General features: G+C 32.3%; 2 protein-coding genes across 2 annotated transcripts; one reads left to right on the forward strand and one right to left on the reverse strand.

The window, feature by feature from the left end:
• The first annotated feature begins 727 nt into the window (after positions 1-727).
• LOC127735574 (COP9 signalosome complex subunit 2-like) lies at positions 728-21,237 on the forward strand. The gene is made up of 13 exons (XM_052245817.1): positions 728-792; positions 3,483-3,596; positions 4,666-4,746; positions 10,029-10,154; positions 10,914-11,081; positions 11,377-11,481; positions 13,273-13,342; positions 13,811-13,910; positions 15,816-15,947; positions 16,444-16,541; positions 17,222-17,304; positions 19,367-19,425; positions 20,618-21,237. The coding sequence occupies exons 1-13, from the start codon at positions 745-747 to the stop codon at positions 20,757-20,759; spliced, it is 1,326 nt and encodes a 441-aa protein (XP_052101777.1). The 5' UTR covers positions 728-744; the 3' UTR covers positions 20,760-21,237.
• On the reverse strand, positions 20,948-25,140 carry LOC127735580 (protein TTE1956-like). The gene is made up of 4 exons (XM_052245824.1): positions 24,584-25,140; positions 23,767-23,891; positions 22,938-23,068; positions 20,948-21,930 (listed from the first exon to the last, which is right to left on the reverse strand). The coding sequence occupies exons 1-4, from the start codon at positions 25,030-25,032 to the stop codon at positions 21,694-21,696; spliced, it is 942 nt and encodes a 313-aa protein (XP_052101784.1). The 5' UTR covers positions 25,033-25,140; the 3' UTR covers positions 20,948-21,693.
• Positions 25,141-25,895: the final 755 nt, after the last annotated feature.

Consider the following 25,895-nt stretch of genomic DNA (forward strand, 5'->3'; position numbering starts at 1 on the left):
ACAGACTTTACTTTATCTGTTGTGTCCTTTATCAATTTCAGTCTAGTTCGATCAGATGGATGCATTTATTAATATAGTCATAAAACTTTTATGGGTCATCAATTTGCGGTTAAAAATAATGTACACAGTGTACAAACGAAGTTAAAATTTAACCCACCGGTCAATTCGTTATCCTCCACGTTCGTATCTCAAACTACGCAGGTGGCAATAGTTGTAATTTGGTAGTGATAGAGCAGTGACCCAGGATGCGACGCTTGTCAATTCTAACAGTGTTTCTGCAGTCCTAGATTTTGCCATTCCAAAATTTGAGCCGTAGTCATTCATTATCCCTTTCATCATCTCTATTTGGGCTTCCCTTTAATACTGACTACTTTTCAATAGTCATTCAAAATTCAGCTTCCAATTGCATTTGAGCAATTGTCCATATGCGTGATATAATAGTAATTTACAAAATAATTTACAACGTATTACAAAAATTTATCAAAAAGTGTACTGTTTATGCTTTATTTGCAAAACAAATATGGAATAGGTCTTAACATCTAATTAAATGTTTGATTTTGTTGAAAAAAAAATGTTCTATAATTTCATAAATTAAGTTTTACTTAAATATTGATTAGAAATTAAATAAAAACAAACTAGGAGTAGAGAGAAAGGGAGTTAATCATAGGGTCATTATTATATCCCGGAAAGTGCGTTCCGTTATCAGATTGTTCTGATGTTTATAAAACTCAATGAAAAAAAAATATGTCTGACGATGAATGCATGTACGATGACGACGAAGAATATGATTTAGTACGTTCATCAAGTCGCATATGATCATTAGAAGTATTTCATATATCACATGAACAAATATTGAACATATAAAAATCACAATTGTTTGCCGTACTAATTACAGGAAGAAAAAAATCACGGATATTATACCGGCATCAAATTATACTTTATAGGTGACCGGTCTCTTGGTGTGGGAAAACCGACAAAACATAAATGACAAAGAGTAATTGAGCATTTGCAGTCGTTATTGCCTATATGGTTGTTTGAATAAGTACCCCGAAAAGTTGTAATACAATTGAAAGATATTTCTTGACATGAAGATCTGTAACAAAAAGACAGATACATTGTATGCAGCCTTATCAACTTTTAATGTTTATTTCAGTAATGTTATAATGTAAACAATTTCATTTTTCCATTCCACTGATTTCATGAAGTGATTTTTCCATTGATTATATTGTTATTTGAGGAAAAATGGCTAACAAATGATTTAAATAAAGATTCAAAACTGTAATGAAAGGGAGACAACTCTATTTAATTTACATGTACCACAACCAATATAAACTTTCCCTCGAGATATCTTTAGGTTATTTTTGTAATATGGTTGCTGTCTCATTGACATATACCTGATATCTTTTATTTATCAGCCATTTTGGTGATTTCATGGTACAAAAATGTAGCATGCTAACCTCAAGCATTGGAGTTCTTGTATTTTCAATCCCTGGCCTTGTCAATCTGAAGAATCTTATTGAAAATTAGTATTTGCTGCTTCTCCTCTAAGGAAACAGCATTTAGGTGTAAGAGTAAAGACTTGATAAGCTTGGAGTCAGAATAATTAGTCAGCTTATGGTGAAATGTCTTCCCACAAACTGATTTATTACCTTGTAATCTAGCACATTAAAAATGCAGCTCAGTATGTCTAATACAGATCAGGATTCATATACATATCACATTAATATGTTCTGGTCCTAATACAAATATATGTAGTATTTGCCAATGGACCTTCATCCAATCCAACTATCCTTTTATTGCTTTATCTCCTGTACACAGTTTCTTTTCTACCACCATAAAAATCTAGCCTGTGTGTCCATGGTGTCAGTCTACTACATAATAGAGATACAAATCATAACATATTTATGGGGATGATTTCTAATTATCTGACTTCAACATAACAAACAACAGCTATTCAGTTTGACGTTTTACTTGTTACTAATCAAAGCTAAGACAACGTTGCTGATGTGACTTCAACCTAAGATCCAAAGGTAATTCGAGACATAGCCGATCCCACAGTCTTCTCAACAATATTATCATTAAGACATGTCATGTATGAATGCATGTTTAACATTTGCTTTTTAATGCTTATAATGTAATGAAGTTGTCAGCATTGTCGTTTTCTGAAGACATTTGGTTTCCAGACAATAACTTGAGAATAAGTCTATGGATATCTATGAGATTGTAGCACGAGGTTCCATTCCACAAACGGAAGGTTGGGATTGATTTTGGGGGTTATTGTCCTAACTGTTCAGGCATTAAGAGCCAAAAACGTATTTTTCTTGTTTCAGGACAATAAATTGTGTATAGGTGTATTGATAATTATGAAATTGTACCACAAGGTTCCATACCTCAAAAGGAAGGTTGGAATTGATTTTAGGGGTTATGGCCCTAACCGTTTAGGAATTAGGGACAAAAAAATTAAGATTTTCGGGTTTCCAGACGATAACTTGAGTATATAAGTATGGATCTGTGAAATTATACCACAAATTTCCATACCTAAAAGGAAGGTTGGAATTGATTATGGGAATTATAACCCTAACTAAAAAAGGGTCCAAAACAATACTTTTCTAATACTTTGTATAAATTGTTTATTTCTTGACAAATTTCAATGTGGTTTAATTCAAAGTCTTGAATTCTTGGGGTTCTTTAATATGCTGAATCTTACTGTGTATTTAGATTTTTTATTTTGGGACCAGTTTTCAAATTGGTCAACATTAGGGTCCAATTGGTCCCAAATTAAACTTTGTTTGATTTCATCAAAAAATGAATTCTTGCAGTTCTTTGATATGCTGATTCTAGCCATGTATTTAGAGTTTGGATATTGGACCATAATACGTAAAAGTCCAATTTCAAATATTTAAGTTCTGAGACCACATTCATTCTGTGTCGGAACCTATGCTATGTCAAATATTTTATCACAATCAATATTCAGAGCTGTATTGCACAATTAATAGAAATTGTAAGAAGAGTCATAGTTAAAAAGAAATACAGCATCAAATCTAATTTTAGAGAAGAAATTATCTACAAATATAGTTTGAAATTTACTGTTCATTATTACATGTATTAGGTATTTTGAAAAATAAATTCTTGGTGTACTTGGATATGCTGAATCTAACCATGTTAGATTTTGGATATTGGACTATACTAGGTACATGAGGTAAAACTCCAATTTCAAATGTTTCAGTTCTTTGACCTGACATTCATTCTGTGTCAGATATTTAATCACAATCCAAATTAAGAGCTGTATCAAGTTTGAATATAGTGTCCATCATGTTCATACTTGCCCCAACTGTTCAGGGTACGACCTCTGCGGTCGTATTAAGCTGCACCCTAGGAGCATTTTATTGACATTTAGCATACTTCCATCAATCAGTCAATCTTTATTTGAGGTTTTTAGTGATGTCGTTATTACTATCCTCATGTTTGTAATTGTATTTTAGGAATATTCTGAAGAAAGTAACTCTGAACCAGATGTTGACTTAGAAAATCAATACTACAATTCTAAAGCACAGAAAGATGATGACCCAAGGCAAGCCCTAGAAAGTTTTCAAAAGGTACAAATAACAATTTATTTGATCATTGTAAACTGATAAAGTTCTAGAAGGTAAGATTGAGTAGCTACAATGATTAGTGGTAAACTCTTGAAGTGTAATCATGGTAATGCATTAAGTTATTAATAAACATTTGTAAGAATGGTCTTAAATAATTTAAAATCTTCATTTGAGCATATCATTATCAGAAATTATTTCTTGAAAAGAATTCAATTGCCTGATAGCTAGTACAGCTGTTAATAGTATGATTTCCGCTTGTCGATTAGTAGTATGCAGTTAATCTATTGGATGTGTACTGAGTGATATTTTAGTCTTGGATATTGGTTAATAATTGACAGTAGATATTAAAAGCTCATTTAAGCTTATGTTATTCGTATGTACAAATGTATGTATTTTACCGACACTAAATTGATTATGTCAATATAATAAAAAGAATAATCTACATGTAGTGTTTAGCACTGACAATCTGAAATAGTAGACTCTGATGAAGACTTAGTGTACTTGCCTTCAGTCATGGAGTATGCCTTCAACCTTGTCTACAATTTTTGCATAGTCAAAGCTAAACACAAACATTATTCTAAAAATTTTACACTACTATTCAATACACAGTAGAAGGGTTATACATTTCACACACTTTCATGGCTGTCCTTTCCTGATAGTTGAATAATATAATGTCACTGGGTCTCAGATGTGTAGCTTGAAACTCAGTCTGCATTAGTAAATCCATAGCTTTCTCATGATAATTAAGTGAGTGGGGTCAGATGCTTCAGATAACACTTAACAAAATGTCAGATGACAAATCAACATGCCCAGGGGTCACCACACCAGGCAAAGTGGGCAACTTTGTCACCCTAGGATTCATGACTTCACTCTTAAAGAAGCTCCAAGGAGAAGTTTATTTTGTGCTCGATTATCAGTTAAGATTCCCCAATGGGACTGCTGGTAAATTTATATATCATATTTCTCTTGCATGATTTAGTTGCTATTAAACCTTCAGCAATTAACAATCAGTCAATTAAATAGACAGGAACCCAATCATATTTACATAATTAGTAATTCTGTTTTTAACTAGGTTTTAGATTTGGAAGGAAAGGATAAAGGAGAATGGGGGTTCAAAGCTTTGAAACAGATGATAAAAATAAACTTCAAACTGGTATGTATAATATATAGTTCATTTAATTTGCATTTTAAACAATCTACCTGGAAGTTATTATTTTCTTTAAGTTTCACAGTATTTTGTTTATTAAGCATTGTTACTCCAATGTTGAGCAAATTTATACTTTCCAACACAAGGTAATTTTGTTTGTATACACAACATGTGGACGATTTTTCTCAGTTCTTAATTGGCTGCGTTTTTATGTCCCCGCAACTGAAAGTTGGGGGGTAAATTGTTTTACCCCTGTTCGTCCGTCCATCCCATAATGGATATATAGCTATTCCAGATAACTCCTCCTACAGTTTGAATGCTAGGAAGTTTTCACTTTACCATGTTTGTACATATATTGTAGGTGTGCATGTGGTCAGGGTTTTGATTTTTATTGATATTTGCTCTTTTGGGAGATAGTTGTACTTTGTCATTTTTATTGGACCGCAAAATATTTGCGGTCGTATATTGGTATCACGTCGTCGTCAGCGTCGTCCGAAGACATTTGGTTTCCGGACAATAACTTTAGTATAAGTAAATATAAATCTATGAAATTTTAAACACAAGGTTTATGACCACAAAAGGAAGTTTGGGATTGATTTTAGGGGTTATGGTCCCAACAGTTTAGGAATTAGGGGCCAAAAAAATTTTGTTTTCCGGACAAAAACTTTAGTATAAGTAAATATAAATCTATGAAATTTAAACACAAGGTTTATGACCACAAAAGGAAGGTTGGGATTGATTTTGGGGGTTATGGTCCCAACAGTTTAGGAATTAGGGGCCAAAAAAGGGCCCAAATAAGCATTTTTCTAGTTTCCAGACAATAACTTGTGGAAAGTGTATGGAATTGTCTGAAATTATACCACAAGTTTCCATACCACAAAGGGATGGTAAGAATTGGCTTTGGGGGGTTATGGCTCAAACCATTTAGGAATTAGGGGCAAAAAAGGGGGAAAAACAAGGGTTTCCAGGTAAATGGACGATTACTTAAGTTCAAAACATAATTTAAAAGCAGTGTAAGGGAGGTAATTCAAACACAACATTGACAATGTGTTTGAATTACCTCCCTTACACTGCTTTTAAATTATGTATAAAGAAATGTTGTATTGTCTTGAGGTGATTAGCTGTCAAAATATTTTTAAAAGTTACTATTTTAAAAATGCAAGGTAACTTAATTTTAGTCATGATTATGTATGTCATTTTTATCGAGCCAAAAATGACATACATAATCATGACTAAAATTAAGTTACCTTGCATTTTTAAAATAGTAACTTTTAAAAATATTTTGACAGCTACTGGATGCTTCATACTTTGTATATGGATGCCTCATGTTATGAAGTTTCCGTCAGTCACATGTCCAATGTCCTTGACCTCATTTTCATGGTTCAGTGACTACTTGAAAAAAATGTTAAGATTTTTTGTAATGTTAAATTCTCTCTTATTATAAGTAATAGGATAACTATATTTGGTATGTGCGTACCTTGCAAGGTCCTCATGCTCGTCAGTTTTCACTTGACCTCGTCCTCATTTCATGGATCAGTGAACAAGGTTAAGTTTTGGTGGTCAAGTCCATATCTCAGATACTATAAGCAAAAGGTCTAGTATATTCGGTGTATGGAAGGACTGTAAGGTGTACATGTCCAACTGGCAGGTGTCATCTGACCTTGACCTCATTTTCATGGTTCAGTGGTTATAGTTAAGTTTTTGTGTTTTGGTCTGTTTTTCTTATACTGTATGCAATAGGTCTACTATATTTGGTGTATGGAATGATTGTAAGGTGTACATGTCTAGCTGGCAGGTGTCATCTGACCTTGACCTCATTTTCATGTTTCAGTGGTCAAAGTTAAGTTTTTGAGTTTTGGTCTTTTTTTTCTAATACTATATGCAATAGTTCAACTATATTTGGTGTATGGAAATATTTTATGATCTATATGTCAGTCACACAGGTTTTATTTGACCTTGACCTCATTTTCAAGGTTCATTGCTCAGTGTTAAGTATTTGTGTTTTGGTCTGTTTTTCTTTAACTATAAGCAATAGGTCAACTATATTTGTTGTTTGGAAGAATTGTTAGCTGTACATGCCTGCATAGCATGGTTCATCTGACTTTGACCTCATTTTCATGGTTCATTGGTCAATGTTTAGTTTACTTGGTAAATGTTAAGTTTATGTGACAGTTGTAATAAAGCTTTATATTTAGGACTATCAACATAATATCAATGATTAGTAAAGAAGGCGAGACATTTCAGCGTGTGCACTCTTGTCTATTTTAAGACTTTTATGATGAATTTAAATGGGTTATTATGGTTGCAAACTCCATTGGAAATTTGACAATAACTTTAGTAGAAGTAAATATCAATTTATGAAATTTAAACACAAGGTTTGAAACCACAAAAGGAAGGTAGAGATTGATTTTGAGGGTTATGGTCCCTACGGTTTAGGAATTAGAGGTCAAAAAGGGGCCCAAATAAGCATTTTTCTAGTTTCCAGACAATAACTTGTGGAACAGTGTATGGAATTGTCTGAAATTGTACCACACGTTTCCACACCACAAAGGCATGGTTAGGATTGGCTTTGGGGGGTTATGGCTCAAACTGTTTAGGAATTAGGGGCGAAAAAGGGGGGAAAAACAAGGGATTCCTGGTTAATGGACAATTACTTTAGCTTTGTTTCTTTATGTTGGTACTTTTTGCTATTTGTTTGCTAGTTCTAGTATGAAATATTTTTAGCTGTTTATAGAAACATCAAATACTGTGATTTAAATACATATAATATAATAATAGTGTATATCAAATGGTTCAGTGGAATAAATTTTTATACTCCGAATTGGTTATTCTTTGTTTGGGTTTTTTTTTTTTTGTATTAGAGTTACCTCCCTTACAAACTTTGTTTGATTTCAACTAAAATTAAATTTTTCTGTTTTTTTTATATGCTGAATCTAACCATGTTGTTAAATTTTAGATATCAGACCATTCTAGGTAAATTAAAGGTCCCATTTCAAATTTTTAAGATCTTTGACCACATTTATTTTGTGTCAGAAACCTGTATTATGTCAAATATATTGTGTCCAAACTTGCCCCAACTGTTCAGGGTTCGACCTCTGCGGTCGTATCAGGCTGCGCTCAGTGAAGCATTTTATTGGAGTATATACTTGCATAAGAGGTGCATAGCGTTTCCAGATAACTCCTCCTACAGTTTGAATGCTAGGAAGTTTTCACTTTACCATGTTTACTGGCTGTTTGTACATATATTGAAGGTGTGCATGTGGTCAGGGTTTTGATTTTTATTGATATTTGCTCTATTGGGAGATAGTTGAACTTTGTCATTTTTTGGAGTATTAACTTGCATAATAGGTGCATAGGGTTTCCAGATAACTCATCCTACAGTTTGAATGCTAGGAAATTTTCTCTTTGCTGGCTGTTTATACATATATTGAACATGTGCATGTATTCAGGGATTTGATTTTTATTAATATTTGCTCTTTTGGGAGATAGTTGAACTTTGTCATTTTGGAGTATATACTTGCATAAGAGGTCATAGCCTTTCCGGATAGCTCGTCCGAAGACACATTGGTTTTAGCACTCTAACTTATGTTTAAATAGATGGATCTCTTTGAAATTTTACCATAAGGTTCAATACCACAAAAGGAAGGTTGGGATTGATTTTGGGGGTTATGGTACCAACAGTTAAGGAATTAGGGGCCAAAAATAAGCATTTTCTAGTTTCCAGACAATAACTGTGGAACGGTGTATGGATCTCTCTGAAATTATACCACAAGTTTCCATACCACAAAGGGATGATTAGGATTTGCTTTGGGGGGGTTATGGCTCAAACCGTTTAGGAATTAGGGGCAAAAAAGGGGGAAAAACAAGGTTGTCCTGGTTAATGGACAAATACTTTAGTACAAAACATAATTTAAAGCAGTGTAAGGGAGATAAATCAAATACATCATTTGAATTACCTCCCTTACACTGCTTTTAAATTATGTATAAAGTAATGGTTAATGAACAATTAAGATAATTTAAAACAGTGTAAGGGAGGTAATCAAAATACAATGTTTTGTTTACTTCCCTTACACTGCTTTTAAATTATGTTTAAAGAAATTCATATTTATAAAGGAAGACCAGTAAAAATATCTGCAAATGTTGCATCTTTTTTTTTTACAAAAAAATCCATATGAAAGATTTGACACCATATTTTAAATTCTATTATAAAATAGATTAAGTTAGCACTATGGTGAATTTAAATGGGTTTTTATGGTTGCAAACTCCATTGGAAATTTGAATTGAGATTATGACCATATCTTGAGGGAAAGAATTTTTTTGGGGAAAAAGGGGGGGGGGGGGGGGGTAAAAAGAAATTGTGGGGGTTAATTTTTTCACATTTCAGATTTCAGAAATTAAAAAGAATTATTCTTCAAATATTTTTTTTTTTTCAAATTTCAAGAAGTAATCTTTAATTGCACAGTATGGTGCATTAGATTTGTATTTATTTATTTGTTATGCCGAATCTAACCGTGTATTTAGATTTTTAATTTTGGGTCCAGTTTTCAAATTGGTCTACATTAAGGTCCAAAGGGTCCAAAATTAAACTTTCTTTGATTTTAACAAAAATTGAATTCTTGGGGTTCTTTGATATGCTGAATCTAAACATGTGTTTAGATTTTTGATTATGGGCCCAGTTTTCAAGTTGGTCCAAGTTGGGGTCCAACAAAATTAAACTTTGTTTGATTTCAACAAAAATTGAATATATGGGGTTCTTTGATATGCTGAATCTAACCATGTATTTTGATTTTGGATATTGGACCATAATAGGTAAATTAAACCACATTCTTTCTGTGTCAGAAACCTATGCTGTGTCAAATATTTAATCACAATCCAAATTCAGAGCTGTATCAAGCTTGAATGTTGTGTCCATACTTGCCCCAACTGTTCAGGGTTCGACCTCTGCTAGCGTATCAAGCTGCGCCCAGCGGAGCATTTTATTTAATTTATATAATTTAATTGGTGTATGTGTAGAAACATCACACGACACTTGATGCACTGGTAGAATAATATAGTTCTTAACTCATACTTAAACAGAATTTGGAAACCATCAAGTGCTTTTATGTTATGTAAATAAATAACTACTGTTTTCAGGATTTTTATTATTCTTAAATAAAGTTTTGTTGCAGTATTTTATGTCATATCAATACACTTTTCTTCACAAGTCTGATTTGAATAATGTGATAAATATGTCATTAAATGATACCTGTCATGCTACTCATGTAGATATATTAATGTGATTTTTACAGGGGCACTTTGATGAAATGATGAGGCGTTATCAGCAGCTACTGACCTACATTAAATCAGCTGTGACAAGGAATTACTCAGAGAAGTCTATTAATTCCATCCTGGATTACATATCGACTTCAAAACAGGTATATTGTGTAATAAATACATGTATACCCAGGGATTTTCCAACCCTCATTTTGGGTTTGAATTTGGGCCCCAATCCCAAAGAGAAATATGCTTTTTTTTTTCCCAATTTTCAGCTCTAAAATATCCAAATGTATATAAACATTGTTGCGAGATTTTGTTGGTGTCAAATCATGGTTTTTTGTTTACAAATCTCTTGAATCTTGTTTGCAATTCATACAGTTATTCCTTCTCAGAATGCAGGATTTTGCATCTAATTTTTCAAAATTTTCTTGGGGGGCATGTCCCCAAACCCCCCTAGCAAGTTGCACACGGCTAATGCCGTGTGTCCTCCGTATAAACGGACTAATATATTTTCCTCAAAGCCAACATTTCACGAACTTTAATTCCCAATTGCATGGGCCCTGGGCCCCTTCCCCTAAGCACTAGGAAAATCACTGATACCAAATAAAAGACATAATTTATTAGTTTCTACCAATTGGTAGTATTTTCATCCTTTTGGTCTGGTGACACATTGTTTTGTAATCTTTTAAAAGTTAAAGATTCTGTTTTAGCAGTCTGTAAGGTACATACATTTAGGTCTGATGTAAAAGTAGGCCTCTGGTTTTGAAATTTATGATTTATTTGTACAAAAAACTACATGTATTTAACAGTACAATTTGAATGTTACTGGTTGGTTATGGTTCCAGTGTAAATATTTTTCACTGTGAAATTGTATCTTTTATTGCTTCAGTTATATAATTTTGCTTGCACTTTTTCAGATGGAGTTGCTGCAGAATTTTTACGAAACAACATTGGATGCTTTAAAGGAAGCAAAGAATGAAAGATTGTGGTTTAAAACAAATACGAAGCTGGGTAAACTGTATTATGACAGAGAAGATTATAACAAATTACAGAAAATATTAAAACAGCTCCATCAATCTTGTCAGGTGAGAAACTGAAATTTATGTTCATTCAAGATTATAAGGTCTATTCCAGAAAAAAACATAAGAGGGGGTGGGGGCTTGGAAGGCCCTTTAATTATTTTTGTATTGGTGAGGGGGGGGGGGGGGGGGGGGGGCAGGTCATGAAGTTCAAATTGTATTGTTATGTATGCAAAGTAAAATGCAATTGTATGGGTGGTGGCCATAAAGAAAAAAGTGCATTTCTTAGATCTTCTGTGTTAGACTGACTCAACTGTAATAATTCACATATATGTACGAATATAATCATTAATGATTTCAGACAGATGAAGGTGAAGATGATCTAAAGAAAGGGACACAACTCTTGGAAATTTATGCCTTGGAAATCCAGATGTACACAGCCCAGAAAAACAATAAAAAATTAAAAGTATGTTAAAAACAGAGGTTACCAGTAAAGCTTGAAATGAATTCCTTGTATACTTTGATAGTTGTACACTGCTTATAAGGAAAATAACAAAATGAAATATGGCAGTCATACCATTATCTTCGCTAGCCAAGGGTTACTATTCAGTCCCCTCCTCTCCACCCTTGGCAGATTAAGATAGAATTTCGGATCCACGATGTAATGATTTCCATTGGTCGCAGTTGTAACTGGCTGCATCCAATCAAAAAGAGCATTTAAGGTGATCACGTGTATATGTAAAAAATGTAAATAAACAATTGCCACGTGCAACACGTCTTTACCCCCCCCCCCCCCCAAAAAAAAAAATTAGGACGATGTTTAGTGACAATCTTAAAGTTCTTAATCAACTAATTGAAGTTTCTGGGTATGTTTCTCGTGCAAATTTTGGAATGCCAATGTTTATTTTCGGTTCCTGCTTCACGAAATTTGTAAACACTAGACACAACCGTTTTTACACCTCCACACTGAAGAGCGTTCAAGTGATACTATTGGTCAAGAATGATGTAGTCAGAATGGGCGTGACTTATGTCTTCCGGTAGGTGGCGCAGCATTGTAATCACAAATGTTGGCTTAATCTGCCAAGGATGGAGAGGAGGGGACTGGATCGTAACCCTTGGCTAGCAAAGATCCTTGATTTCACATGTTGTGGTTATTGTAATAATAATTTTTTAATATCAATAAACATAAAATTGTTGAATCTTGAAAAAAGTTATGTTGTGCTTATTGATTTGTCCATTTTATTGTCGAGCCTTAACTTTAGTCGAAAAAGAGAGACAAAGCGATCCTACATTCCGGCGGCGTCCACAAATATTCACTCTGTGGTTAAAGTTTTTGAAATTTTAATAACTTTCTTAAACTATCCTGGATTTCTACCAAACTTGGACAGAAGCTTGTTTATGATCATAAGATAGTATCCAGAATTAAATTTTTAAAAATAAAATTCCATTTTTTCCGTATTTTACTTATAAATGGACTTAGTTTTTCTGCCGGGAAATATTACATTCACTCTGTGGTTAAAGTTTTTGAAATTTTAATAACTTTCTTAAACTACCCTGAGTTTGTACCAAATTTAGACAGAAGCTTGTTTATGATTATAAGATAGTATCCAGAAGTAAATTTTGTAAAAAAATAAATCTATTTTTTCCTTATTTTACTTTTAAATGGACTTAGATTTTCTGCCAGGAAACAACACATTCACTCTGTGGTTAAAGTTTTTAAAATTTTAATAACTTTCTTATACTATTTTAGATTTGTACCAAACTTGGACAGAAGCTTGTTTATGATCAAAAGCTAGTATCTAGAAGGAAATTTTGTACAAAAATAAATCCATTTTTTCCGTATTTTACTTTTAAATGGACTTAGATTTTCTGCCGGGAAACAACACATTCACTCTGTGGTTTAAGTTTTTAAAATTTTATTAACATTCTTATACTATTTTGGATTTGTACCAAACTTGGACAGAAGCTTGTTTATGATCAAATGCTAGTATCTAGAAGGAAATTTTTTTTCTTCCAGTTAACATTACATTCAGTTTGCAGTTAAAGTTTTTAAACATTTATTAGATTCATAAACTATCCTGGATTTTTTCCAAACTTGGACAGAAGCTTCTTACAATCAAAAAATAGTATCAAGAGGAATATTTTTATTGATTTACTTCCTCATTTTTGTTGAGCCTGTGATTAACAGAAAAAGTAGGCGAGACACTGGGTTCCGCGGAACCCTTACGAATTTTTAGAATATGTTTGTGTTTTGTAGGCATTATATGAACAGTCCTTACATATTAAGTCAGCAATTCCACATCCTTTAATTATGGGAGTAATAAGAGGTAAGCTTGTTTATCTAATTATAAATGGAATCAGCTTTAGATCTTCAATTACTCAATTTGTTACATAACTTCTGAGTCAGTCAATCAGAAGAAACTAAATTAAATAATGTAAATTTATGTTAATAGCCAGGAATGATGTGTATTATTACATAACCAAATATGACTTTTAACTTGGCTTAAGTTTTATTTTTGTAAGCTAATAACTGATATTTTAGTGTTAAACAGTCTCATTATATTTGTCGAAAGGATAAAAATGTCATTTCATCATGATTTTTTAAACATAATTACTTTCCAAGTCAAACCAGGATTCATTTCATAAAAAATCACCAAAAAACATGCTGTTTAATATGTTTACCAATAAGAAAAGTCTAATTTTTTCCTCATCATATTATAGGTTTTAAATAATGTAATAAAAATAGAACAAACTTCTACTTTTTCTCCATAGTATCTATGAACATTTATTTCCAGAATGTGGTGGCAAGATGCATTTAAGAGAAGGAGAATATGAGAAAGCACACACAGACTTTTTTGAAGCTTTTAAAAACTATGATGAATCTGGGAGTCCAAGGTAATAATTTGCTACAAGACATTAATATTTTTCTTTTTTTTTTTATGTCACCAGAGGGCCAAGTGAGCTTTTCTCATCACTTGGCGTTCGTCGCCCTTAACTTTTACAAAAATCTTCTCCTCTGAAACTACTGGGCCAAATTTAACCAAACTTTGCCACAATCATCATTGGGGTAGTTAGTTTAAAAAATGTGTCCGATGACCCTGCCTGCCGACATAGCTAATATAGAACATAGGGGTAAAATGTAAGTTTTGTGTATTATTTTTTAAATCGTTAAAAATAGAGAAAATCTCTCAAGGGCAGAAATGTTCATGAGCTCTACCAATTGTCCATATACGTCAAAACTGTCAGACAACTTCTTTATGAGTTATTGGTCTTAAATGACAAATTTTACCATTTTTTTTTCCATTTTTGCCTATTATCTTGAAAGCTATGATAGATAGAGAGAAACTTTAAATTGCAAAAAATGATCAACAAGACAAGTTTTACAAATAAGTCCTAGGTCGAAATCGTCAGTCAACTTGTTATTAGAGTTATTGCCCTTTGATGACAATTTTTACCATTTTATAGCGTTTTTGCCTTTCATCTTAAAAATTATAATAGATAGATAGAAATTTAAATAAGCAAAAATGATCAGCAAGACAAGATCAACAATTTAGACTATTTGTAGGAAATCGTCCGACGACCTCTTATTAGAGTTATTGCCCTTTAATGACGATTTTTACCATTTTTTTGCGTTTTGTCTTATATGATAAAAAATATAATAAATAAATAGACACTTAAAATCACAAAAAATTGATCAGCAAGTCAAATTTTTTTTATATAGTTAGTAGACTGTCACTCTAAAGGAGTGATTGCCCTTAAATTAGGATTTTTTTTTACCATCTTTTGTGTTTTGAGCAAAAACTAAACAAGATAGAGAGAAACTAAACAGAATACATGATCATTAATACAAAATCAACAAAACAGAGATTTTTGTAGTGAATTCTATTCTCGTCTACAATGTTTGAGAGTGTCCTTTGTTAAATATGCACATAGATCAAGGTGAGCGACACAGGCTCTTTAGAGCCTCTAGATTTTATTATCTTAGGATATGAATAGTGGTAAAAATACTTTGAATGAAGTCTTGCCTCATCAATTAGTTTATTGTCCTTCAAATGTCAGGTTTAAGGTAGTATCATTAATGAGTTTTTACCATGAAGTTGTAGTCGCATCAAATTGAAAATTTGTACACATGTTCAATTTGATGTTTTTAAAATAATGTGCCAAATTAGGGTTTTAACCCAGATTTTACAGTTCACTGAACATATAAATGTGATAACGGTAGTTTGATTGGACCATTGTGTCATATGGACAGCGGTAGTTTGATTGGACCACGGTGTCATATGGACACCGGTAGTTTGATTGGACCATGGTGTCATATGGATACCGGTAGTTTGATTGGACCATGGTGTCATATGGATACCGGTAGTTTGATTGGACCATGGTGTCATATGGACAGCGGTAGTTTGATTAGACCATTGTGTCATGTGGACACCGGTAGTTTGATTGGACCATGGTGTCATATGGATACCGGTAGTTTGATTGAACCATGGTGTCATATGGATACCGGTAGTTTGATTGGATCATGGTGTCATATGGATACCGGTAGTTTGATTGGACCATGGTGTCATATGGACAGCGGTAGTTTGATTGGACCATTGTGTCATGTGGACACCGGTAGTTTGATTGGACCATGGTGTCATATGGACAGCGGTAGTTTGATTGGACCATTGTATCATATGGACACCGGTAGTTTGATTGGACCATTGTGTCACATGGACACATATTCTTGTTATTTCTATATTGACTGCAATGCTTTTGTTTTTAAATAACTTATTTCACTAATTTATTATTATTCTACAGGAGAACAACTTGTTTGAAATACCTGGTTCTGGCCAACATGCTGATGAAATCAGGCATCAATCCATTTGATTCCCAGGAAACTAAGCCATACAAAAATGACCCAGAGATCCTTGCAATGACTAATTTGGTGAGGTAGGTCAAACAAAAGTTATACAAAATAAATGACCCAGAAATTCCTGTGATTTGTGAAAATAATTTTGTGAGGTAGGTCAAACAAATGTTATACAAAAGTGATCAATAGATCCTTGTAGTGACTATTTGGTGGGGAAGATCACAAACAGTTTTCAAGATGTGAAAGATCTTGCCTTAAAGAAATTCACACAAGAGGGGTACTCTTTACGGAATTGTTTTTTTTGTTTTGAAAAAGGACAAATATCACAAGTCATGGAAAAAGGAAACATTTTTATACCTTGTCATAATTAGAGGTGCACAACTGATAAATTATATGCGCACATGTAATATTAAGTTTCAAGGATATGGGTTGAAAGAAAACTACCTCTTTTTTAAGTTTGATGATAATATAAAAATAAGAAGATGTGGTATGATTGCCAATGAGACAACTCTCCACCAGAGACCAAATGACATAGAAGTTAACAACTATAAGTCACTGTATAATTTTTTTTTTCAGCTCCTATCAGAATAATGACATAAATGAATTTGAGAAGATACTTAAAACTAACAGAAGAAATATTATGGAAGATCCATTCATCAGAGAACACATTGAAGGTAAGGATGATCAAATTATGAAACTGTTAACCATTGTAAATAACAATACTTATTTTGGATGAATTTCATAATATTTAACTACAAATTCTTTCAACACAGTTGGTTGTAAATCCTTACTTGAAATTAAATACAACGTACATTGTATAGGTCATTCAGGATCAAATGATGCCTAGTAATATTTTTCCTTTTGCAAAATTAAGTGGTTTATATTAGGTAATAGATATATTTTTCATTGTTGCCATCAAACAAGCATGCCAGAGTTAGACATTTTATGAGTGAAGAAATTGTAACTGAGGGCAACCAGTTTTGTTATTATTTCTTCAATACATTTCATATGCCCTTTGCTATACTATACAGCTGCTTCAAGAATGTGCACTGGCTGCCTTTTTAGCTTTTGATTATTTGACTCTGTATAAACATGATAAAAACACATCTTTCCAAAAAATTTAGTGTTTCATTGAATGGGAATATAAATATTAAAACCCATTCCTCATGACTATTGTGAAAAAAAACAAAAGAAAATTACTTGAATACCATACTATTTTATGTCCTGGCTTTTCATCAAGTACATTTGTTTTAAAGAAACTTACAATGGATATCAAATAAACCAAGTTCAGAATGTTATAACACACCAAAAAACACAATGCATAATAAATAATCAATTTTGTTTTAACTTTTAGATTTACTTCGAAACATCAGAACACAAGTGTTAATAAAACTAATTAACCCATACACAAGAATACAGATTCCTTTTATATCAAAAGTAAGTTGTATTATATTTCATTAAATGTGTGGGTGTAAATAGAAACTACTTGTCACAATTTCTCCAATAGAAATTATCTTACTATGATATTCTTCGTTATAATCATGAGAAACAGATTAGGTTTGAATTTCTCAACAATAGCATCAACTGTTCAATAGTGTTGGAGTGATGGCCCTTGAATATAAATTTTACTTGTCACTTTCTCGAAAGCATTCCTCCCCACTTTCCAGTCTATTCTTACTCCACTGAAATATGCAAGAAGACAAAGTTTTCAGAAGATATAAGGTCCAAAAAAGATTCAAATACCCTCATCGTATCAATATATGGAATGTTTAAGATGAGCACCAATATTTCTACAAATAAAAAAAAAAGAAGAGAAAGCAACGCCAGACCACAACAGTACTCAATACAGTGTACTTATCAATTAGTGGTAATATTTAAGCTACAAAGAGCTTGAACTGAACAAACTTAATCCCTATACAATCAGGGCCTAATCTAGGATTTTGAAGAGGGAGAAGTGACTTCTCCTTCCAAGAGAGAGAAGGGAGAAGTGGTCAATTTCTTGGAGAAGTGAGATTCCATTACCGTTTCTTTCATATGTTATTGTACACAATGTATATATAGAAAGTTCTTAATAAAAAGGTTTAGACAATATATAGTTGTTATTTATTTATTGATACCAGAGACATATAATACAATTGTATTATATGTCTCTGTTGATACCATTGTGTTCTAAATAAAATTTGTTGATTGGGACATGAGGGAGTAGCCTTGTAATATTATCATGATTATGATGCATTAAATTCATGTGCATCTGCCTCAATTTATTTTTAAAAGTCCAGAAAAAATATAACTCCCAGTTTTCCTGTTGAATTTCACTTATATCACCACTTGTCATTATTTTGTAAAACATTATTGAATGTCCAGGACATTATGTTAGTTGTAAATTGAGATTATCGTTAAAGATTGTAAGTCTATAAATGAAAATATTTTTCAATCGCATATTAATTATCCGACAAAGAGCTAATTTCTATCATTTTTTAAAAATATCATCCATATCAAAGAAATGGTCGTGAGAAACAATCCACTGCTGATCACAACCTGGTCGAGTGTCGTACGTTTGCCATCACATTATCCATCAGCATTCTTTCTACCTTTTATATTTCAATTTTTATTCAATCAATATAATAAATCTACCGTTAATTCCAACCTTTTACCTACCGAATAGTAAAATTGATCGACTCGTGTAAGTTGTAAAAATAAAACAAATCAGCTGAGTGATTACGCAACATCCTCAGATGAAAATTATCGTAAAATGATAACTTAAACAGACGGTCAGTTTTCCGTTTGAACAGTTTTAAAAGTTATATCCGAGGATGTTCAAAGTCGCCGTTGTATTTATTTAATTTGATCGTTGACAGTATTAGTCCTGGGTCGTTTCGAAAATCTCGATTTTCCTTGTCAGCCGCCATTTTTTTTACCTGTGAGACTTGTGAATCACAAGTTGTCTCCCTTTTACCGATTTTGATAGCGATTTGACTTCGCTATGAAGTCAGTCGGCCGGAGAGATTTAGCGATTTTCAAAATTCTTTGGCGACTTAAATCGTCATTTCGCCGGCAAGATTATGGCCTGTATACAATACTAAGCACGAGATATTTAAACCTGAATTAAAAAGTAAAATTGATTTGTTTATGCTATCTTTTAAATCATACAAGTCATAAAGCCTTCAAAAGCAGTATGCTTTAAAATCTACCAGAAGGAATTTTGATCAAATGCTGTTCATAAAATGCAAAATATATTTTTGCAACACATGACACTTAACTTCTTCCCAACGTTTGTCCCAATTCAAAGTTCAGAATTCTATTCTAATGCAGGAAAAATATTGAGAGCCTGAAAACCAAAAACAGCCAGAGTCTTCTTTATATGTCATCCACCATGTATACCTGTGTTAGTCAAGATTTGGTTTTGGTATGCCAGGTTTTTATTCATTAAGAGAATAATTTCTTGTAAAATAGCTTTTTTAAATTACTGAAATATGAATAATGAATGGTTCTATTACAGGAATTGAATATAGAGCCTGCAGAAGTGGAAAATTTACTGGTTTCCTGTATACTGGATAAGTAAGTGTTGTTTTATTTTATAACTTTTTCTGGACATTGTGTTTCTGTGTAAAGTTATAATAATTCATATGTTATGAAGTGAAAGCACTACATAAACAATTGCCTTTCTAGTGTATATCTAAAGAGGATGAAGGTGTGAAATAACTTTGTGGTGAAAGGGAGACGAATGATAACAGCTGAGTTAAAATATAATAATCACTGTATTACAATAGATAGAACCTTTTAGTTCACCTGATCTGACAAAATTGTATATATTTAGCCATTTAAGGGGGTACAGAACACCTAAGGGAGGTAACTTTTTAAAAATCAGCTAAACATTTTAATCACAAACTATCAGTAAAGAGATCAAAATTAGTGTTTTTCAAACTGCTATATATCCAATGGAATTATTCCTGAAAATTGTGTTGTTCAAATTTCTTGAAATTTTCATATTTTTGTCAAAATTTTATGAATATCAAACGAGCCAAATCTATTTTTTTCAAAGTGTTGGGTACTCCTTTAAAAGCACGAATAAAAAAGATTTTGTTACTTAATTGTTATAAAAGTTTCCATATTAATGTTGTTATCTGTCTTTTGTATGGCCTATTTAACAACATTAATAGGCGTTTAAACTAGAGGTATAACAAGATGCACCATCCTGAATTGGTTTAAGGACAACTTAATTTTTTATTCACACTAAAATTTTCATAGCCTACAATGTGAATATGCTTTATTTCAAGGCATGTTTATGCAAAAAATTGCACTTTGAAGTTGTGTCAAAGAACACACATATCACACAAACCAAATAAACAAACTTCACTTTTTAACTGTATGTTGACAGATTGTCATTATATGCACTATTGCCACCAACACGTAAACAGGGAGAATATACCAATTTAATTATTGAAAAGGGGTTAACATTTTATTCCAAAATGAAATTCAAAACAATTTCTGTGAGGTGTTAATTTTGTATAAACATCTTTGGAATAAAACATTTATACGTTATTAGTTATTTATTTATTCCCACATAACAAATTTGTGGAGGGTATAATGTTTTGATCGCTATAAGCTCTTCCCCTAACAGGGGGGATATGTGAGCTTACTCATTTGAGGTTCTTTAGTTTCAATTGTTTTAGGACTACGGTACCTGAATAGACAGTGATTTTAATAAGGACAAAAATAGTTGTGTAATTATAAGGTTGTTTTTTTTCAGTGCCATTCATGGAAGAATTGATCAAGTTAACCAGGTTTTAGAATTACGACGAGAATCAACATGTGCCAGATACAATGCTTTAGATAAATGGACACAACAATTATCCAGTCTCCATGTGGCTGTTATCAACAAAACAGCTTAACTAGAAAAACTGGATAGCGAAAAACATACTTGACAGTGTTGCACTGTGAAATTCATTCTTGAATGTTTAAGTGAAATAATAAAAAACTCTTTAAGTTGGATCTGTATTTATCCATGAAAAAAGATGAGTGAAACCCAGACTTTGATAAAGATAAGCAGGAATATAAGTAAACAAAGAACAAAAATATCATGAAATAATATTAGAAGTTGAAGAATGGGGGAGAATTTACCACCAGGCCCAGTGAAAATATAAACTTATGTGCATGTCCTGCTTCTATTTATATAATCTTCTTGTCTTTTTCTATAAAAAGATAATTGTGTTTTACAAGTGCTATATATTGAATTTAACACTGAATACAAATAAAAGAAAGTAACATTTATTTCACTGTGTGTCTACACTTTTAATATGTTTTTGTATGATCATTCATATATTTATTTAATTATGAGATTGTAATAATGCAGTAAATTTACAAATTCTGTGCTTTGTCAATTATTTTTAACCACAATAACTATTTAGAAGTTGATTCAATTAATATACCCTGATCTGAAGGACAGGGGTATACTGGATTGGTTGAAAAAGTACATTCATCTTAATAAGGGCTATTTGGAGGCACTTTTTTATGGCCATCACCCTTACAATTACATTTTACTTTGCATACATAACCGCACAATTTGAACTTTATGACCTGCCACCACCCATACAAAAATAATTCAAGTGCCATCCAACCCCACCCCATATATTCTCTGGAATAGCCCTTAATAATAAATTTATAAGACAAAATACCATGTACACCTCAAAAGGTACCTTAACCTTTTATAATTTTACAAGACAAAGTACACCTCAAAACACCCACTCTCCTTATTGATACATGTGTAATAAAAAAAGCACTTGTTTAAATGCGTTTTTATTCAACAAAATATGAAAGTATTGTATATTATAAGGAATCATGAATATGTGAAGTCCTAAGAAATGAAGCAACCATCATTCCGTAATAACTGGGATGATAATTTGCATAAAGTGTTGGTTTCCATGATGACAATTCCCCAGCATGCATCATTCCATGAAGCATGACAAGTCCAGTGTATCCACAAGATAAAGCTTTGTCAACATATTTTGCAGCATCTACAGTCAGAACAGATTGATCCAATGTCAATACCCACTGGCCTATTGCCTGGAATGGAAGAACAAATTGTAAAGTTACAAAATTTATCAGAAGTGAAGAAAAAAAACATGATCTGTTGAGGGTAGCCATGATATACTGTTAAGCTCAAATGATCATACTCGTGAGTTTTTCTTCATTTCTATATTTCCCCGTTTCCATTCTCAATTTTATTTATAAATGCATGGTTATTTTGCTTAAATGCTGAATTTATGTATTTCATGGTGCAAAGTTTTATCTAAATAATCTTTTTCATTGATTTTTTTCTCTAAGAACAGTGCATATGCAGCACTATTTTTCTCTACTTTCAGAAAGTCATAACATTAAAACTAAATTGATTAAATGAAGCCTTATATGCATTAAATGTTAATTTAATTTCTCCATAATTGCCATAAAAGTGATAAAACATGGAGAAAATGTAGAAATAGACTGGTGATATCCACACGTAAAAGTAATCAGATATATTTTGTTTTTTACTCATACTGCAATCTATCATGCTCTATTGAATCTAACTCATCCTTTCCAAATACAAACTGATTTTAATACCTTCATTTATTGAGTCTATGAAAATAAGGAGATGTGGTATGATTGCTAAAGAAACTATCCATGAAGTTGAAATGAGGAGGTGCCTATTTAGTCTATTTCTATTTTGGTTGACATCTTAAATCTAAGTGATAGGTTTACACAGGAGAGAAAGGAGCGAAAAGGTATGTTAAATGTAAACTCAATGCTCTACCCTGGTCCGTATTTTTCATCACTATCCCATACTACTGTAAATTCAGAAATTATTGTGAGGTTTTTATTAATGCGAATAATGTGATTGTGTGAGTATAGCAATAATAACTTGCATTCTGATATCAGATATATATAACTGTATGCAGATTTTCCTGCAATCGCAATAATTAATCTCGCATTTTTGTCCTTTCCACAAAAATCGCAATAGTAAATGCATGTAATAATTTCTTAATTTACAGTAATACATTTTATCTAAGGATTACCTATAAAGGGCCATAACTCACCTGATCAAATGGTTCTGCTGCATCTGAGTAACCATAGGGACCAGATTTGAGGTGTGTATGAGCCAAGTCAGCACTTATAATGGTCACCACCTTCTGTGGTAGATTTTCTAAGTATTTATATAAGGTAGATCCTGAAATATAATGACAAATTGTCAATACAATACAATTTTCAAACATATGTATAAACCAATACACATGTTTGAAAAATAAAACACTGTGTTCAAAATGCACCGCAAGGAAGAATTATAATGTGCCTTTATGAGAGGTCTCCTGAAAGCAAAGGTTACTGAAATAACAGATTTGTTTTGCAATATATTTTATAGGTAAGATGCTTTATAGAGGTGCAGATATTGCAAATATACATGTACATAACCATTCAAGATTTCCTATATTGAACAAAATAATTTCTTGTATCTTTTGGTTGTTTGGAATATAATACAGTACTTCTTGACAGCATTAATCTCTACAAGTACCATGAACCTTCACCTATTGATTTATGCAACTGAATGTTTTAGGTACAGACAAGAGAAGACGGTTTTATTTAAAAAAAACTTTTCATGATTAGAAAAACACAAACAGTATATGATAGATATATGATATTGGTTTCAGTGTGCACTACAGATGTCTCTGAAATAACCTTCATCAGGTATGCTAAGTTGAGAAAAACCATATCACAAGATATTAGGGTCTAGTAGCAAAAAACTCTTGACACTGACCCAAATATGCTACTGATTGAACTTAAATTTAGAAAAAAATCTGAAGGAAAAAACTTATTTTAGGCTGATTTATTACAGCATGTTTGAAGTTGTAAATGGTGTCCTAATTATACCTAGTTCTAGTAGTTCAGGAATCATACTAACATCCTGTGTATATCTTCTACTTGGTTGTGACAGTATTACAACTTTAATTCTATTGATATTTGGTAAAAAGTACAGAGGAATAACTTCCCCCCACCTGAAATTAGTAAATATTTCATAAATGCCGATTTTTTATATAGTCAAATTCAAAATAATTCAAAAACTCTTTGGTCATTTTACATTCACATTAATTATATATATGCAAATTACTGAGCGTTTAAAAACTTTTAGGTCAAATATGTATTATTATAAAGCAGATATAATGTGGGTGATAGCCCTAGGCTTGATTGATGACCATATGGTGACCTTTATTAATAATAGAGACCATTTTGTAACTGAATGTTTTTTTGTGAGACGACTTGTAAAGATTTATATTGTTTTATTTGGTGTGTCTCATTTTCCTTTCCTTGTTTATTACTTTCACCCAAAGAGACTGATAATTAGATTTATACATGTAATAGATAAAATGATTGGTACCTCTAGTGAAGTAGGGAATATTAACCATTCTGGAACATTCACATTTGTTATTGTAGTTTTTGTTGCTGAACTTGATTTCTATGTAGTATTTTGCAAACTGTTTGTCTGTTCACTTTGTTCATTTCCCAGTTCTGTTGTCTAACCTATGACTTTGATACACCCCCTCCCCTTGGTATCACATAGTATACTACTGTGTATTGACCTATTGATGTCTTCGTTGTTGTTTTTTTTTTGGTGGTTCTGACCGTTCAGTAACTGTTGTTGTCTATTTGACAATTGCCTCACACACCCTTTTATTCCAACTGTATTTACCTTAAAGGAAATAGTTCTTGACTCTGACCTGGTGGCCCAAATGCGCTCAACCCACTTATATTTGTAGTAGGCATCATGGCTTGAATTAAATCAACAGAAGTAGAATTGTCTATTTTTATCTTTATTGAGTAACAGCATGGTGGGCATTGACAGTTGTCCGTATCTGCCTTGCCATATCCAGCAGGGTTCAGGTAAAGTACGAAGTTTTTTAAATCTGATAAACCATGTGGTGTGCTTAAGAAAACAAGATCAGGAGCCAGTGAATCAATCACTTGTCCAACTTCTTCACATGATTTGTGTAATTTCTCCGCTTCAGTTTTTGCAGTTGCATTGGAAGTGTTGAAATGCGTTGGATCCAATGCAATTCCACCATGTGGCATTACAAATGTTCCAATAATTCTAGAGTGGATAAGTTTTAAAACAATGAAAATGATAGCGGTAAACAACATTTCTACTTTCGGTATGATGTTTAGTTGATGAAGTGATCGGAAATTTAGCGGAAAATAACGACCGACATTATTCGGATTTAAAATGAAAGTGAAAGTAGACGACGTGTCGAGAATAAAGGAAGGATTATATAAAGAAGAAGTTTCATTTTGTGAGCATATTTAACATAAATTTATTGTAATTATAATCAAGCTTAAGAGTAAATAATTGAATTCAGGCAAATATGAAAAAATGTCATAATTAAAATAAAATGGATCGTCATCCTCTAGTTTAAATATCCGAAAGGACAAAAAAAACAGTCATATTAGACTAAGTCTTCATGTCTGCATTCTTTAATTTGAAGGCCTTTTAATCTATTCATTATTTATATTGCCCATTCTCTATATTCTTTATATTTTACCACTCCATTATTCTCTATTCTTTATTTTTTTGTCCTGTTTTCGCTATTCTTTTTTGTGTGCCAATTTTCGCTATTCTTTATTCTCGACTATGTAAACTCTCTCTATACCCTCATGTACGAATAATATCATAATAAATGTGTGTTGCCCTTTTGGATAATAAATATTCTTTTTACTTTTTATTCTTTACTGCTTTTTAAGCTCACCTTTCCAAAGGAAATGTGAGCATTTGCCATCACTTGGCGTTCGTCGTCGTCTGACATAATGAGAAACAGCAAAAAACGACAACCACCCAATTACAGGCTCCTGACTTGGGACAGGCACATACAGAATGTGGTGGGATTAAACTTTATTGTTGGCGCCAAACTCTCCCCCTAACCTGGAACAGTGGTGTAACTGCACAACACAAGAAACTATGCAAAACAATAAACAAAAATAATGAACGAAAAACAAATATGAGAAACAGC

This window comes from Mytilus californianus, unplaced genomic scaffold, assembly GCF_021869535.1.
Source record: "Mytilus californianus isolate M0D057914Y unplaced genomic scaffold, xbMytCali1.0.p SCAF_3, whole genome shotgun sequence".
Classification (NCBI taxonomy): domain Eukaryota; kingdom Metazoa; phylum Mollusca; class Bivalvia; order Mytilida; family Mytilidae; genus Mytilus; species Mytilus californianus.

Bases quoted from the DNA above. Each gene is read 5' to 3' on its own strand.
- LOC127735574 (XM_052245817.1), top strand. From the start codon at position 745: ATGTCTGACGATGAATGCATGTACGATGACGACGAAGAATATGATTTA. The intron at 10,155-10,913 runs GTATATTGTGTA...GCACTTTTTCAG, and splicing joins ACATATCGACTTCAAAACAG to ATGGAGTTGCTGCAGAATTT. The intron at 11,082-11,376 runs GTGAGAAACTGA...TAATGATTTCAG, and splicing joins AGCTCCATCAATCTTGTCAG to ACAGATGAAGGTGAAGATGA.
- LOC127735580 (XM_052245824.1), bottom strand. From the start codon at position 25,032: ATGTTGTTTACCGCTATCATTTTCATTGTTTTAAAACTTATCCACTCT. The intron at 23,892-24,583 runs GTAAATACAGTT...TACTAATTTCAG, and splicing joins CAAGAACTATTTCCTTTAAG to GTGGGGGGAAGTTATTCCTC. The intron at 23,069-23,766 runs GTATAATTAGGA...ATTATATTTCAG, and splicing joins TCCTGAACTACTAGAACTAG to GATCTACCTTATATAAATAC.